Source organism: Nymphaea colorata, chromosome 1, assembly GCF_008831285.2.
Source record: "Nymphaea colorata isolate Beijing-Zhang1983 chromosome 1, ASM883128v2, whole genome shotgun sequence".
Lineage (NCBI taxonomy): Eukaryota > Viridiplantae > Streptophyta > Magnoliopsida > Nymphaeales > Nymphaeaceae > Nymphaea > Nymphaea colorata.
This window is the reverse complement of record NC_045138.2, coordinates 26336437-26351404: the sequence shown is the minus strand read 5'-3', so window position 1 is coordinate 26351404 and position 14968 is coordinate 26336437. Positions and strand designations below refer to the sequence as shown.

The 14968-nt window shown below is 40.2% G+C and overlaps 2 protein-coding genes across 3 annotated transcripts; one reads left to right on the top strand and one right to left on the bottom strand.

Moving 5' to 3' along the window:
- Positions 1-569: 569 nt before the first annotated feature.
- Positions 570-3474, top strand: LOC116250930 (uncharacterized). Its single transcript, XM_031624930.2, has 2 exons — positions 570-891; positions 3171-3474. Exons 1-2 carry the CDS (start codon positions 696-698, stop codon positions 3314-3316), a joined length of 342 nt encoding a protein of 113 aa, XP_031480790.1. The 5' UTR covers positions 570-695; the 3' UTR covers positions 3317-3474.
- Positions 3475-4590: 1116 nt separating this feature from the next.
- Positions 4591-10386, bottom strand: LOC116245723 (LRR receptor-like serine/threonine-protein kinase GSO1). Of its 2 annotated transcripts, XM_031617236.2 has the most exons (3): positions 10003-10386; positions 6410-9777; positions 4591-5115 (listed from the first exon to the last, which is right to left on the bottom strand). In XM_031617236.2, the coding sequence occupies exons 2-3, from the start codon at positions 9774-9776 to the stop codon at positions 4688-4690; spliced, it is 3795 nt and encodes a 1264-aa protein (XP_031473096.1). In that variant the 5' UTR covers position 9777; positions 10003-10386; the 3' UTR covers positions 4591-4687. The 2 variants fall into 2 exon arrangements, with proteins under 2 accessions (XP_031473096.1, XP_031473095.1); XM_031617235.2 differs by having other exon boundaries at positions 6410-10386.
- Positions 10387-14968: the final 4582 nt, after the last annotated feature.

Below are 14968 nucleotides of genomic sequence, written 5' to 3'. Positions count from 1 at the left end.
GTGAATAATGTTAATTGAAGACGTCGGATAAGTCTCAACTCGGGCGAAGCCACAGCTGGAATGGATTAAGAAAACTCAAGCTCAACTCAAACTCGAGTTAATCACCATAAACCAGGCTTGAACTCATTTGAGCTTGATTCATTTAACTCGTTTATACTAAACTTGTTTCATCTCTTTAAACTCGTTAACTCGCTTAGTTGCTACTTGTTTACTTGCTCTGTCATTAATTTTCGGCATTTATTATGTAATCAAACCAAATCAAGTTTAAATGAGTCATTTTCTTAACATTTCAAATATATATATATATATATATATATAAACTCTAATTCAACTAATTGAATTTTGACGAGTGAGTTTGAATCGAGCTTAAGTTGGTCTTGTTATATCGCAGTTTTTATGGTATTACAACGCCCCAATGTTTTTTTATGGTATTATAATATGCTCCCCTCACGCGTCATGTATTAGTAAATTCGGATAAATAGGGACGATTTTAGGAGTTAGGAAAGAAGTATAATACTTAAGGGAAATTTATTTTAGACCAAGAGACTCAAAGGCCAAAAAACCCTAATAAGCCGCCAGAGCTTCGGATATCAGACCCGAGTAGCGGTGTTGCCGCCAAAGAGCCATCAAGCTCGGTAGAGGCATCGAAGAGAAGGGGCCGCGGTAGTTTTCCGGAGAGAGGAGTTTGAATCCTGATGGCTAAGTCTCTGAGGTCGAAGAAGAAGAAGAGGTTGAGGACATTGAGAAGGGACATCGCCAAGCCTTTCTATGACAAGAAGGAGGCCGCCAAGCTTGCCGCTCAGGAAGCGGCCCTGGCCGCTCCGAAGCTGCCGCTTCCCACCCCTGATCCTGCCTCCGACGACCTCACTCTTCCTGTCCCTACCAACATGGGTTAGTTACCAATTCCTCCCTCCATTTCTCTCTTATGCATATCTCTCGCCCTTCTTTGCTTATAATGGTGTTGTTTTGTTTAGGCCCAGTGAGAATGGTATATAAATTCGATGATGAATTTGGTGGAATAGTTCCATGGTTACTTGTATCAATGTAGTTTTTTGTGTCCTTGTTTTTGAATTCGTGGTTGATTGTTTTGTGGATCTCCTGATGCGATTTTTTTTTTGTATGTTCATTATTCTCTGCATCTCTTTTTGTATGTCTTAACTCATCTTCTTGGTTAATATTAACCGATAATCTAACATTCGTTCTTTTAGCTGTTTGAAGTACCTGTTGTTTATTTTTCTCTTGTTGTTTCCCTAGCAGTTAGTTTAGATTCTTCCTATGTTTGTTTGATATAGGGCTCTGAAGTTTGGTCCGCTTGTATTGCTGCTTCTAATTTCTGGTGTAAATATGTAAGGGTTTTACGATCAGATCCATATTGTCAGCTGTTTTCTCATAATTAACCTTGTTTTGTTTCACTAGGTTTGCTTTCGATGCTGTAAAGAGTTGCTTATTTGGTTCCGTATTCCATAGTGAAGTTTTCTTGTTTTGCTTTTCAGCTGTGAATCGGAAAATGTTTAAATGAGTTGGCCTTTTGTTTCTCGTAGTGGATTCACCTACCATGTCTTAAAAATTGGAGTTAGTCTCGTCATGTAAGCACTGTTTGTAGAGAAAGCAGCTACATTGTTTTTGTTGTTTTTTCTCTGAAATGATCTAATCTGTAAATGGAATTACTTTATGACATCTATCTTGGATTTGATCCCCAACTGGGCCAATCTGGTTTTATTCCATTGTATCATTTCATCCCATTCTCTGTTCTCAACCAATGTTGTAAAAGGCGGTAAAACGAGGCGAGGCGAGGCGTTAATTGAAGCGTAAGCTTCACGGACAAATTTGTGAATTATATAATATTTATAAAAATAATAACAAAACTGAAAAAAAGTGACTACAATACTAATCATATCAATAAAGAACAATACACAACATATGCAAACCACAATAATTTGTAAATCCAAATAAATATAATGTCATAACAACTAAGATTCAGATGATAATATCAACTAAGAGCATAAGTAAATAATAAGTATTGCTGAACAATAACATATGTATATGTATAAACATTAAAAACATTTGAATGATAACACAATAAATGATTTGAAAGTTTCATTTATTTACCAAAGAGAATGAACTCCAGTTATGCTCACATCCTGATGCACTGCATGTAAGATTGAGAATTCTCATAGCAAAATTCTTCAATTCTTTTGTATCGTCGCCAAATGTATTCCACCAATCAGCTCAAAGGGAAAAACATTAAAAAAAAATCAAACAACGTTCAATGTACAGACATGCCCAACGCCTATCCTTACAACAAGTAAAAATGGAAGGAGAAAAGTTCAGCCTCGTTTTTTAAATCAAAAGTTCAATGTATACCATACAAGTTCAATGGCCAATGCCTCGCCTCGTTTTTTAAATCAAAAGTGTTTTCAGCTACATATAATATACAAACTATAGGCATATGGAAGAAATGAACTGCTGTATTATATGCTAACAGGAAAAAGCAAGACATTTAAAGTTTAAACTTACATGCAAGTTGGAGAGTGCCTTGTAGCCAGGCCTGTAGTTGGAGAGTGCCTTGAAGCAGACGTGCCCTTTCAGTTTCACCTTCTCAGCCGTGAAGAAGAAAGAGCGAAGGAGAAAAGTGTGGGGACGGGTGATTTGGGATTGATATTAAGAAAAGGGCAGTTGGGGTAAGAGAGTTTAATTAGAGTTACATTAAAAGCCATTAAAGAGACTAACTTTTGTAACTTACGTGTGAGACTAATTGTTTGGTTAAATTTTAATTTTTTACATTAAAAGCAGCTAGCCAAGTGTTGTCCTTGAGGCGCACGAGTCAAGTACAAGCGTGCCCATGTGTGAGGCGTACGCTTCACACACATGAGGCGCATGCTTCAGGACACGTGCGCCCCGAGTCAAGGCGTTTTTCACTTAAAACGCCTTGACTCGCAATTTTTTTGTGAGAAGCGTACGCTTCTCACAACATTGTTCTCAACTCCACCTCTTATGTGGAAGAGATACCGGGTGAAATCATATGGTTCTTGGGATGACCGAGAAGTACTGAAGATGTTAACTGTAAACTGGACAGCCTGAAGTTTTCTTATCATGATATTGGATAGCTCTAGTAATTCTATCTAATTATGCGCAACTAATGTTGTTCGCTGTCTATTGCTTTTTGACAGATGTGGAGATGACAGAAAACAATCCAGCTGATGTTGGTACTGAGTTTAAGCTCAAGCCTACAGGCGGTGTGAAGAAGAAGATGAAAAAAGCCTCAAAGCTGAAGAAAAACAAGCGCAAAAAGGGCAGGAGGAAGCAGAGGCTTTAGGCGAAACTTTGAAATCAAGGGCGTTTTCCCGCAGGCAGTGGTGAATTCATCTAATTTTTGTTGCCGAACTGGAATGTTGTCGCCGTAGTTTTAAACTACATAATGTTGGATCAGGATACATTCTCCTTGGTAATTGAGATATTCCATTTTTAACATAAGTTGTAGTTGAATATGGAGTACATTATTGCATTTTCCACTTGAAAGGGGAACTGCTCTTTGAGAAGTCAACAGGTATCAGCAAGTGATGGGTAGGGCAACCAGTTGGGTTGGGTGGGGTGTTGTAGCTTATTCCTAGAGGTTGCTATCCTCATGATATTAATGATATTAAGGAGTAATATTGATTTTCAAATTAGGGGTGCATTATGAGGTCAAGTGGACTTATTCTTGTCCCTCTCTCTCTCTCTCTCTCTTTCCCCCAAAATGAACGGCAGTTAGTGGGGCGGGATAACACTTAGTGGGTGTGAATCTTGTTTGATTCCTGTATGCTATTATCCTGAAGGCATTGGTTTGGGTTGGAAGGTGGTTGTCCTCTCTCTCTCTCTCCTGTATATATAGTTATGATTGAAAGAGACCTGAATTGCTTGACCGTAACGTGTAACTGAATTTTTGAAAATAGGCAGCCCCAAAATTTTCTTATACATTTTAGTTTGGAAATTTCTTGCTAAAAATCTTCTAAAAGTTTAGTAAATTCTTCTTGCTATTATCAAGGCACGTTGCTGGTGAGGCACCTTAGTTGATAATGTCTACGTGGGCTGCGGTTGTCAACTTCATATATCAAGTCGTTGATACGCCATTCCTCTACCAAAACCCTCCTTAATTTCTCTCTCTCAATCAAGGAGAAAAAAAAGTGCAGAACCCCCCCTTGAATTCTCTCTCTCTCTCTCTCTCTCTCTCTCTCTCTGTGTGTGTGTGTGTGTGTGTAAAGGAAAAAAAAGGTGCAGAACTTGGGAGAGACGTACTACTGTAGGATTCTTGAAAATCAAATGCTATTTTCTCTCTCCTCTAAAGTCAGATAGCCTTCATTGCTGCACTGTTACGGATGCCTGTTCTCTATTGGACCTTGCTTTCCTGTTGCTATCACACTTCAAGTTAGGTAAACAACCATCTCGAACCTACTGCAAGCAGTTGGATAAGATAGGATGCCATGCACACATATGCATGCACGCACACCTAGAGAGAGAGAAAGAGAGAGAGACCACTGAAATAGAATAGTAGAAGCAACTAACATCATTTGTACGTGTGTTGGAATTTGTAACACAGGAAAAAAGCGTGAATGATCAAAAGGGCCCCATAATGACAATATTCTAACCATAAAGACAAACCCAAAAAGAATCAAGGAAAGCCAAGCCATATCAACAAAAAGCAGGATGGTCAATCGTAGTCGGTAGAAGAAGACACCCTTTTGGTGCAGTTGGGAGTGGTCCTATGTCTCCTACTCATATGCAGCAGCCGGTCAGAGACATGCCGGGCCGCCGGCCGGTCCGAGGGGTTTGATCGGGTGCACTCGACGGCTATGTCTAGCAGCTCAAAAACAGAGTCTAGATCATGTTGGCTCAAGGGTTTCAAGCACTCATCAACTACTTCTTCGCACCCAGGACTACGCGAGGTGCCGCCGCCGTCACCGCTGCTGCTGCTACTGCTGCGGCTGGTAACACACCTCTGAACCCACTTGACCATATCCTCCATAGCTTCAGCAAACCTTGAATCGGTCGGCATTCTCCCACTCACTAACTCCATCATTACTATCCCCATGCTGTACACATCACTCTTTTCTGTGGCCTTCATTGAATATGCGTATTCTGAAAAAAAGAAGAAAACATGAGCAAGTTTAGCATAATGAAAAGAACAAAAAATCTGATATGAAATATGTCTAGTTTCTAAGAAATGTGTACTGTGGTGCTGCTACTGGCTTACTTAGTGGTAAGTGGTATCATATCATGTACAGAGATGAACCTTATCCATGTCAAAGAAAATATGCAGGCTAACAAAGTTAAATATCCAACATAAATGATGCTAATGTATACTAAGCAAATCTCTATGACAACAATTTCGGATCTACTGAACAACTTTACCTATAAGTATATGCACGAGAAATCTTAAACATCCCATAGTTGCACACTGTTCTGATCAAATTTTATCATGAAAACATGATCTACTTCATTAAAGAAGCAATTCTTGAGCTTGAAATTCTAATAGTAAAGATAAGTACGAGATTTTCATAAATCACAGGCACCAATGGTGGTAAAGATTCTGAAACTTTGTGATTCAAGGAACATTAATTTTGAATAAAAAAAGTTGTGCTTGGGATGTGATCCTCATCTGTGGGTGCATCTACAGTATAGGATAGTCCACTTGCGTGAAGCAGCACTTGTGAATTAGGAGCTAGCTGACCCGGGTCCATATCCAGATCTAGTGCCTTTGTACATATGGATCCAGTTCTGGATCCTGGCTGCGCAAGCTAACTGAGGTCCATGTCCCGAAACCCACAACATCCAGCTATGACGAAAGGAAGAAACTTGGAGTGCCCGTGATTCTCTCTGACATCCAGGGTTCACACAGGTACTGTGCTGCTGCAACAGGCACAGCCTTCTTGTGAATGCTATGACCTTTTTGCCTTTGGAAAATCAAGGGGGAATGGAGTTAACCCTTCTCTGACAAGAGGTGAAACTGAATTCACCTTGCTGAGAGAGTTTGCTTACAAACTTCAAGTTCAAAGAAGTCAAGATTTCCATCTTCCGGTAGCAATATGAAAAAGAACTATTTAGGAAGTGACATGTGAAATCATATAAAGATACTTAAAAGTTGATATGAAATAAGAAAAAAGTTCCACAAACCGAGGCTAAATCAAGAATGGTATCTAACACCAATTCAAACTACACGACATTGGATAAAAAATGAGTATGATCAAGAAGGGTAACTAAGACTGATTTAAAGCAAGCGGCATGACCAGAATTTCCATAATTGTAGATCAAGCTCACGTTTTAGAGGCAGGATTCTTGATGGATTCTGCTTCCTGCTTTCTAGGATTGAGATTCCTATCTACTCTTAGAGATTCAAGTAACTAATGGTATGAACAATGTAACAGATGCAAACCTGGAGCAATGTAGCCATAGGATCCTGCAAACAAAGTGCTTGTGGAGTCCCCATTAACCACAGAAGACGAAGACATGCCTGAACTAGATTCATCAACCAGCACCTTTGCCAGCCCGAAGTCTCCCAGATGCGCTTCGTGGTCTGCATCAAGCAACACATTGCTAGACTTTATGTCCCTATGCACAATCTTAGGCACACAGTCGTGGTGTAGGTACTCAACTCCCTTGGCCAACCCAACCGCAATCCTGAATCTTGCTTCCCATGACAACACCTTCCCATCCTTACTCTTCTTTGAGTCCGAATGCAACCAATCCCACAAACTTCCATTTTCCATGTACTCATAAATCAGATAATTAGCACCATTCCGCACACAGAAGCCAATCAACTTCACCAAGTGCCGGTGCCGGACCCTTCCTAGTGTCTGTAATTCTCTGATGAAGCTCTTGTCCTTCAGTGTAGCTTCTTCATCTTTGCTTGTAACTATCCTTTTCACTGCCAAGACTTGCCCATCCGGCATCGGGGCCTTGTAAATTGTCCCTGATCCACCTGAACCAATTACAGATGCTGCACTCAGGTTGTCAGTTGCTTCCATTATCTCCTCAAAGGTCCATCTACGCTCTAGAACACCCTTCTTTTGCGTTCTACTTGCAGGCCTCGAAGAGTCATAATAGTAATAATCATATGAAGAAGACAGCAATCTGCGGCGACTTAAGAATTTGTCTTGACTCCTTAGGTGCATCAGTATGGTGAAAACCAAAATAAGTGCTAGAATCAAGGTGGAGAACAGACTGATAGCCAGGACCCAAGACTTGGATAATCTAGCTACATTGTTGGGTGATGAACCAGTACTGGGTTCACATAAAGCTAAGGGTAATCCACAAAGGCCTGCATTGTCTGAGAAAGAAGACGGAGGCCAATGTGCCAAAGATGGATATATCCCACCTTGAAGATGATTGCGTGACAAGTTCAGGGCAACCAAACTGATCATGTCACCAAGCTCTTTAGGTACCCTTCCTTCCAAAGCATTGTGAGAAAGATCCAACACTTCCAATTTTAATAAGCTTCCAAGGGATGGAGGTATCTCCCCAGAAAACCTGTTATAGCTAAGATCTAACATGCTTTGCAAATTTTGAAGAGAACCAACTTCACGGGGAATGACTCCATCAAGGCCATTATGTGCCAGTCTCAACTCAAATAGCTTCTGGCAGTATCTGATCGAGGGTGGGACTGGACCAGTAAGCTGGTTGCTCTCAAGGGAAAGTACATTGAGAGATACTAGATTGCTGATACAAGAAGGAATGGAACCAGAGATATTGTTACTTGCCAATGACAGGGTGAGAAGGTTGGTGCAGTTGCAGAGCTTGTCTGGTATTGGACCAGTGAATAAGTTTGAAGAGAGTTTCAGCTCACCAAGTCCGGACAATATACCGAACCAAGAAGGGATTTCACCAAAGAGAAGGTTACCATTTAGGTCAATGTGGGTAAGGTTTTTGCATACAGACAAGGAATTTGGTATTGGTCCAGTAAGTCTGTTATTAGAGAGATCTAAAATTGAGAGCTGCATGATGTTTCCAATCTCAGGAGGAATTCTTCCAGTGAGAAGATTATTTCCAAGTCGAATGCGCTCAAGGTCTTGTGAGTTTCCTAACTGAGGGGGTATCCTTCCTTGGAAGCTGTTGTTAGTAAGATCAAAAGAAAGCAGATGACTGGAAAAACAGAGAGGAAGAATGCTGCCACTCAATTTGTTGTTAGAGAGATTAATTCTGGTCAGGTTTCGGCAGTTCCCCAACTCCGTTGGAAGTGGACCTTCAAGGGAATTGTTATATAGCATGAAAAACTCGAGGGAATGAAGGGAGCCCACTGCTTCTGGGATTCTTCCAGACAGCTGGTTGTCGGCGAGGTCGAGTGTCTGAAGGCTCCTGCAATTGCCCATGCTAGACGGGATCTCACCATGCAAATCATTCTGTCTGAGATGAAGGAAGCTCAGCTTCTTCAGCATTCCAATTGAGACAGGTATGCTTCCACTCAGATGGTTGCCAAACAGGTCCACCATTTCCAAACTTGAACAGTTACCAATTTCTTCTGGTATGTTTCCTGAAAGTTGGTTTTCATAAGCATAAAAGATCTTCAAATTCTGAAGTTTGCCAATCTCGGATGGGATGCGACCAGCCAATCGATTGTGAAAAAGAGAGAGAATTTCCAGATTGGTGAGCTGTCCAATTGAACTTGGGATGTTCCCTGTTAAACTATTGTTGTTCAGCAGGAGTTGAGCGATCTGAGCTAGCTCGCCGATCTCAACAGGAATAGACCCATTGAATTGGTTGTCTGTAAGATCCAAGTCCACCAAATTTTGACAGCCTACAATCTCCTTTGGTATGGCACCATAAAATCCATTATTAGCAAGGCTCAGATGCGCCAAAGTAGTATTACCATCACATAGACTTATAGGAAACGTCCCTTGTAGCTGATTATCCATCAAGAACAGATATTCCAAGTTCTTCAGTCCACCTAATGTCTCCGGTAATGCACCGACGAGAATGTTGCGGGACAAGTCAAGGGTCTGCAAATTACTGAGAGTCCCAAGTGATTCAGGAATTCTTCCTTCTAATCTATTGCCAGCCAAATTAACGTATGTCAATGTGGAAATTTCGCCTACTTCTGGAGGAAGTTCGCCAGATAGAGTGTTATTAGCAAGATTAAAAATCCTGAGACTCTTCAAACCTCTAACTAATTCAGGGGGGATATCTCCATGCAGATAATTGTTATCAGCAGCGAAAATGGCCAGATTTTCACAATTACCAAGTTCCTTCGGTAGGGAACCATTCAGCATATTGTGCTGGAGAATAAGATTTTGCAGACATTTGAGCTTACCAAGTTCAGTTGGGATGGAGCCAGTGAGTGAACAGGAAGCCAAGGCCAAAAATCTGAGCTTGGTGCAGTTACCGAGCTCAGCCGGAATCTCGCCAGAGAGATTGTTATCGCCAATGCGGAGAACCTCAAGCCTGCTCAAGCTTCCCAGCTCCTTAGGAATTGAGCCGGCGAAGTTGTTGGAGAACAGCAGGAGGGTTGTCAGATTGGTGAGGCGACAGAGGAATGAAGGAATCGCACCGCTAAGCCGGTTGGATGAAAGGTCTATAGAGCTCAAGTGGCGGAGCCTAGAGATTGACGGCGGGATAACACCTTCTATAGCAGAAGAAGATAAGTTCAAGCCCACCACCCTTCCCCTTTCCGCATCACCACATTCAACACCTCTCCACTTGCAGACATGAACGTCTCTGGACCACCCCTGCATCACTCCCAGTGGGTCTCTCAACCCCTTCCTGAACTCCAACAGAGCCGAAGCCTCATCTCCACCATGCTTGGCCATTCTGCCAGAACATGCAGAAAGAAGCATCAAGAACACCAAAAGCAGAGTCATTCCAGCGACTCCCATCTTCCTTCTTTCCAAGTTCTTCTCTACCTCCCTCTTCTCGGAAGCATGAAAATTTGGAAGGAAAACAATTCAAGAAACTGAAGAATTGAATTTAATCGAATTTGGTATTAGATGAGCGCCGTCGTCGGCCCAACAGGAGTCTCTTGAACAGCACACTCACCTCGTTCAGTGCACAACGTATTAAAGGCCGCCATTAATGTGAATGCATGGAAGAGGTCGTCAGGAGCAAGAGAGGGAGGTGGGTAGGAAAGATTTTTCTCAGGGGAGATTTGTCAAACTGGCAGGCGATTCTGTGCGTAAGCAGTAGCGGCAAGGAAATCATGCCTCGGCCATGAGGCCATGTCACGGGAGGGGGCAATGGAAGGAGGGTTGCCGGAAAGGGCAGAGGGATTCATTCCCTTAATGGCCGCCCGTGAGTTTGGTGTGTCCTTTACCTGTTTTACAAAGTCAAATAGGATGACTCTCTTGTGGTTCCCAGTTCCATGCAAAGACAAAAGGAGCAGAAACTGTTCTTCTTCTGCTCTGCTCTGCCCCCTCTCTCTCTCTCTCGTCTTTGCTACATGCAATATCATATTTCTTATGTTGCTGATGCGTTTGTTTAGGCATTCAATTATTTGGTGAAGTTGCTCTCTCTCTCTCTCTCTCTGTTCAATTTCTTATGCTGTTGACGCCTTTGTTTAGTCATCAATGATTTGGTGAAGTTGTGGGCTACCAAAACCAAATGCTTTTCCTTTCATAGTTAAGTGGTTGTGAATGTATCCACACCTGCTATGAAGTTGTAGGTTCTGTTGGACTGGTCTGGGAGAGGAAGCTCATGGTCCTGGTTCCAGCCATATCATTGGCCTTGACAAATTGGTGCAAGTTCCATGTGGCTGCAGGACCCACAAGATTTGGCTGTGAGCAAGTGCTCTCACTCAAACAGCTTGATGTGAAAAGCGTGGGACCTCAGCGTCCTGTTCACAGTAACCTGTAAGCCAATCCACACTCATCCACACCAAGTCACCAGGCACTCTGCCTAGCCTTTTGAGTCGAATGGGGTTTGAATATTTCTTGAAATTAAGAGTAGATCTATTTTACCTGTAAAGTTATGATGTAAAGTTATGAAAACATTGTTTTTTTAGTCTACCCAATGAACAGAAAGTTAACAACATACTGTTCTAAAAAGAGGCTTGAAAGCCTCCACCTTTCCCCACAAATTCTTCCTACCTCTAAGTATGTTACAATTTCATGCATCTACTTCAAAAAAGGAAGATAGATTTAAGTGAATCTAACCAATTTTTGGGTCAAATATGTGGAACTGTAACATAATGTTCTTATTCTCAAACGGCCTCTTAAGAAATGTCATGGTCCTATTGTTTGCCGTCTCATGTAAGTAGCATCTCATGGGGATTAGATCCATGATGCACCTTCAATATGCTGTCTGCTCGACTAGTTATGCTATGCCTCTTGAGATATATTTCTCTTTGTTTTTTTAGAAGACAAAAAGATGAAATGGGTGGTGACTATCATCTCCATTTAACAAATGGGTGACGGCTAGTTGGTTTATCGGATCAAACGATACATGTTTTTGCCGGCAAAATCTAAATGATCTTGTGTGATTGAAGAACTGATCTTGCTCGAGTGGGGTATATGATGTTAGTCAAGTCCACTAGGTTAAGTTGTTGAGCTAAGCAGAAACCTTGTTCATGGAATAAGTAAAATGCCGGCCTGAGCTAATGGAAGTAGGTTGGTGTTACAAAAAAAACTAAGACAACCAACAACTCCCTGCATTATAAAACAAGCAAGCAATCTTTCTTATATGTTCAGGCCAATGTGCATTAACAATATCGTATACTCATTTATTATAGTATTATAGTATTATATATATATATATATATATATAAGTTGAATGTAGCTGGATTCACTGCGACGTGAATTTAACTTAAAAAGTGGAAAAAGAAGAAGAAATTGATTCATGAAGGAAGGATTCCTTCACAAGAAGAAATAGCCAAAACATGCCTTTGGACGTAACCTCCGTTGAACCAACACGCATTCACATTTAGGTACAAATGCGAGCCCGTTTGGCCCTCTTGTTACTCCAACGGCACATTTTCAGTTTTGGAACCAATTTTTAGTGTAATTCAAAAAACTGAAAGTACATTTTCAAAATTAGGAAAAACTTCAATGTGGTTAATTGAATTTACAAAGGCACAATTCTGAATACATTTCTAAAGATAATAAAAACATCATTTCAAGGCACCAAAAGTAGTGTTGGACCCCGAATGAAGAATACTTGTGCTCGTACTCGGGCTTCCTGAACTGTTGTTAATGAGAAAAACTTCTGCCTTCTTAAACCACATCAAGGAAGACTTCCAGCCTTCTCAAAAGCTTTCTACTGTCGCTGCCTTTTTCAAGGGGTATGAATCCTACCGCCCGAAATGCACTTTTATGAATTATCCCGAAGCGGCTGGTGCCATTTTGAAAGTTTCCCAAGAGTATTCGCTCTCTCCGGGTGAGCAAGGGGTATGAATCCCACCGCCCGAAAAAGGCCCGAAGGCCCCCCCATTCCCCCTGCCTTTGGGATCCTGAGCTGCGTCGGTGTCAGCGATAGCAACGGTGCACCCTTCAGCTTAGATGTCGCGCCCTACCGCCTTAAGACACAGGAACATAACGCCCACGGGAATCGAACTAGAGACATGCCTTAATACAGGCCCCTAGCTCAACCAGCGTAGAGGCAAGAGTATTCGCTCTCTCATAAGCTCCTCCCTTGCATAAGTTTATGTGAAAATTCTTTTTTACGGCTAATTTTTGCCTATAAAAGGCCACTTTCTTCGATTTTATTGGTCAGAACTGCGTCTACGTCCTACGATTCTACCGTTTTCTGTTTTACAAGTTAAAGAAAAGCTCGCCTTCGATTCGATCCCTCGCTATTAAGAAAATTCTGAAAATCTATGTTGGTATCCAAATTTTAGGTAAATAAGTGGACTGAAAATGTAAAAAGAATCTCTCAATGTTTAAATAAACGGTCCAACTCGATCCATAGAGTGATTATTTTATATGAGGTCTCCAACTCAATCACCAGGGCGCCTTGTTTTATATAATGTCTTTCCTCTCAGCCTCACACTAACTTAAATATTTATTTAAAGGTGCGTTAGTTGTAAATGAAATAGTGCATATTTTAATATCTACATCAAGCAAAAATTTCTGGCCAACTTGGTACAATTTTTTTAGCTTTTTTTTTTCTTTTATCTTTTTTTACAGCAGAAGCGGACAGGAGATAGTAAAGGCTATCCCCTAGATTGACGCTGACAGGAAAAGCCGGGAGAGTTGCTTTGCTTGTAGCTGAAATTCTGCAAAGCTGATTTGCACTATCGCCACAATTATAGGAAAAAATTTTAAACTATTTCTAGTTTCATCATCAAAATTTTAAAAACCTGCATACCAAACGCCAAACATTACAATCATAATGTTAAAGAAATAATATATCATCTTTTTTTAAAAAAAAAAAATATCATGCATTCATCGGCAAACTAACATGGGGTTTTCCTAGTTTTGTAGTATTCACAATTTTTGTGGTTTATGCATGTTTATATTTGTAAATGTGCAGGCATTCTCTCTCTCTCTCTTTTATATATATATATATATATATATAATTTATGAATTTCACAATCCTAGTTTGGATGAAGAAATCTTTGACTTCTGGCATGGCTCGATGCATTGCATGGACAGTGTGTTTAATCACATCCGCTGAATGCATTGCATCAAGTGGTCATGATTTGGTAGACGATTTCGCTTTATATATATATATATATAAGGGATTGGTAGGTATGTGACCTCTAAGTGTTCATCTTGACCATTAATCTTTTTAAGATGGAAAACTTAGTGGAAATCAATGAGAAAAAATTATTAATTAATCTAGCTTATTAAAATGTCTGTATCTTCTTTTTTTTTCATTGATTTTCTCCCAATTTTTTTATCTTGGAAATGTCAACATCCTGTCCTTACAGGTCGTGCATACCTGCCTCTCTCTCCTTCATATATAAATATATATATATATATATATAAACAATGTGAAGATTAAAAATACTGAAAGATTTGTCGTTGTCGATTTTTTCTTGAGAATGATATTTGTGTCCAGGATGTATGAAATCATGTGAATAAATCCAGGAAATGTCAACCCGACTGCTTTTAATTGATACCGAAGCATATGGTCGATCTTGTGGTCAACTTTGCTTTGCACAAACTGCTCGATAATGAGATAAGCTTGGGTTGGCTTTTCTATCTTCCATACAATTTTATAAAGTTAAAACACAAATTTTTTGATTCTTTTGTATCTTCTTCTTTCTATACCGAATGGGCAGCTCCGCCGCTTCGGCGGTTCACCAATCCAGCCCAACATTTTGTGAATGAGCCCAAAATATTAGCAATGTTTTAAAAAACAAATAAAAAATAATTGGAAAAAATAAAATATTCATATTATCAAATATAATTTTATATGATATATTAACCATGGTTGCTAGCTTAACGTAGTTATATAATGAGACAGCTGAATGACTTATATAATTTGAAAATTATCCACGAAACATTGTATTTATACCATTCATTCAAATTTCCATTGAGAAACTTAGCCTTAAAGGCTTCCCTGGAATGCTTAGGAAGAAAGTAAAGGATGAGATTTTTTTTCATCAATAGCTTAACGTAGGGGCTAATCTGACGGCGACACGAAAGCTGCTTATGAGATCACATCGCCCTTTAGAAATTAAATCGATCTGCTTATAAAAAGCAATCTTCCAATATCATAAACTTACCTGCAACAGTTACGTTAAGCTGCAGGACTACCAAAAACTGAATTCTTCTTGCAAATAACACTATTCTAAACAGAGGCAGAGGCAGGTGTAGCAATGTGTGGGCAATTGCCCACCCAGGCCCACAAGAAGTGTTTACTTTTGTAATGATATTTCGTGAAAATTTTTCTCATTTACATACTATTTTCTCTTAAAAGATTAAAATTATATAACTAGTGCCCCTTAGACCGAATTTTTTTTGGCTTCCCTCTTGCTTTTAAAACGTTAAGGCGAGTTACTTTAGGGGCATTTTGGTCATTTAAAACAAGAAGTGGACATTTTTATGAATTTATTTTTTTCCAT

Coding starts and splice junctions, on each gene's coding strand:
- LOC116250930 (XM_031624930.2), top strand. CDS start 696: ATGGCTAAGTCTCTGAGGTCGAAGAAGAAGAAGAGGTTGAGGACATTG. Junction 892..3,170: donor TCCTGTCCCTACCAACATGG/GTTAGTTACCAA, acceptor GCTTTTTGACAG/ATGTGGAGATGACAGAAAAC.
- LOC116245723 (XM_031617235.2), bottom strand. CDS start 9,842: ATGGGAGTCGCTGGAATGACTCTGCTTTTGGTGTTCTTGATGCTTCTT. Junction 5,116..6,409: donor CTATGGCTACATTGCTCCAG/GTTTGCATCTGT, acceptor TCTTTTTTTCAG/AATACGCATATTCAATGAAG.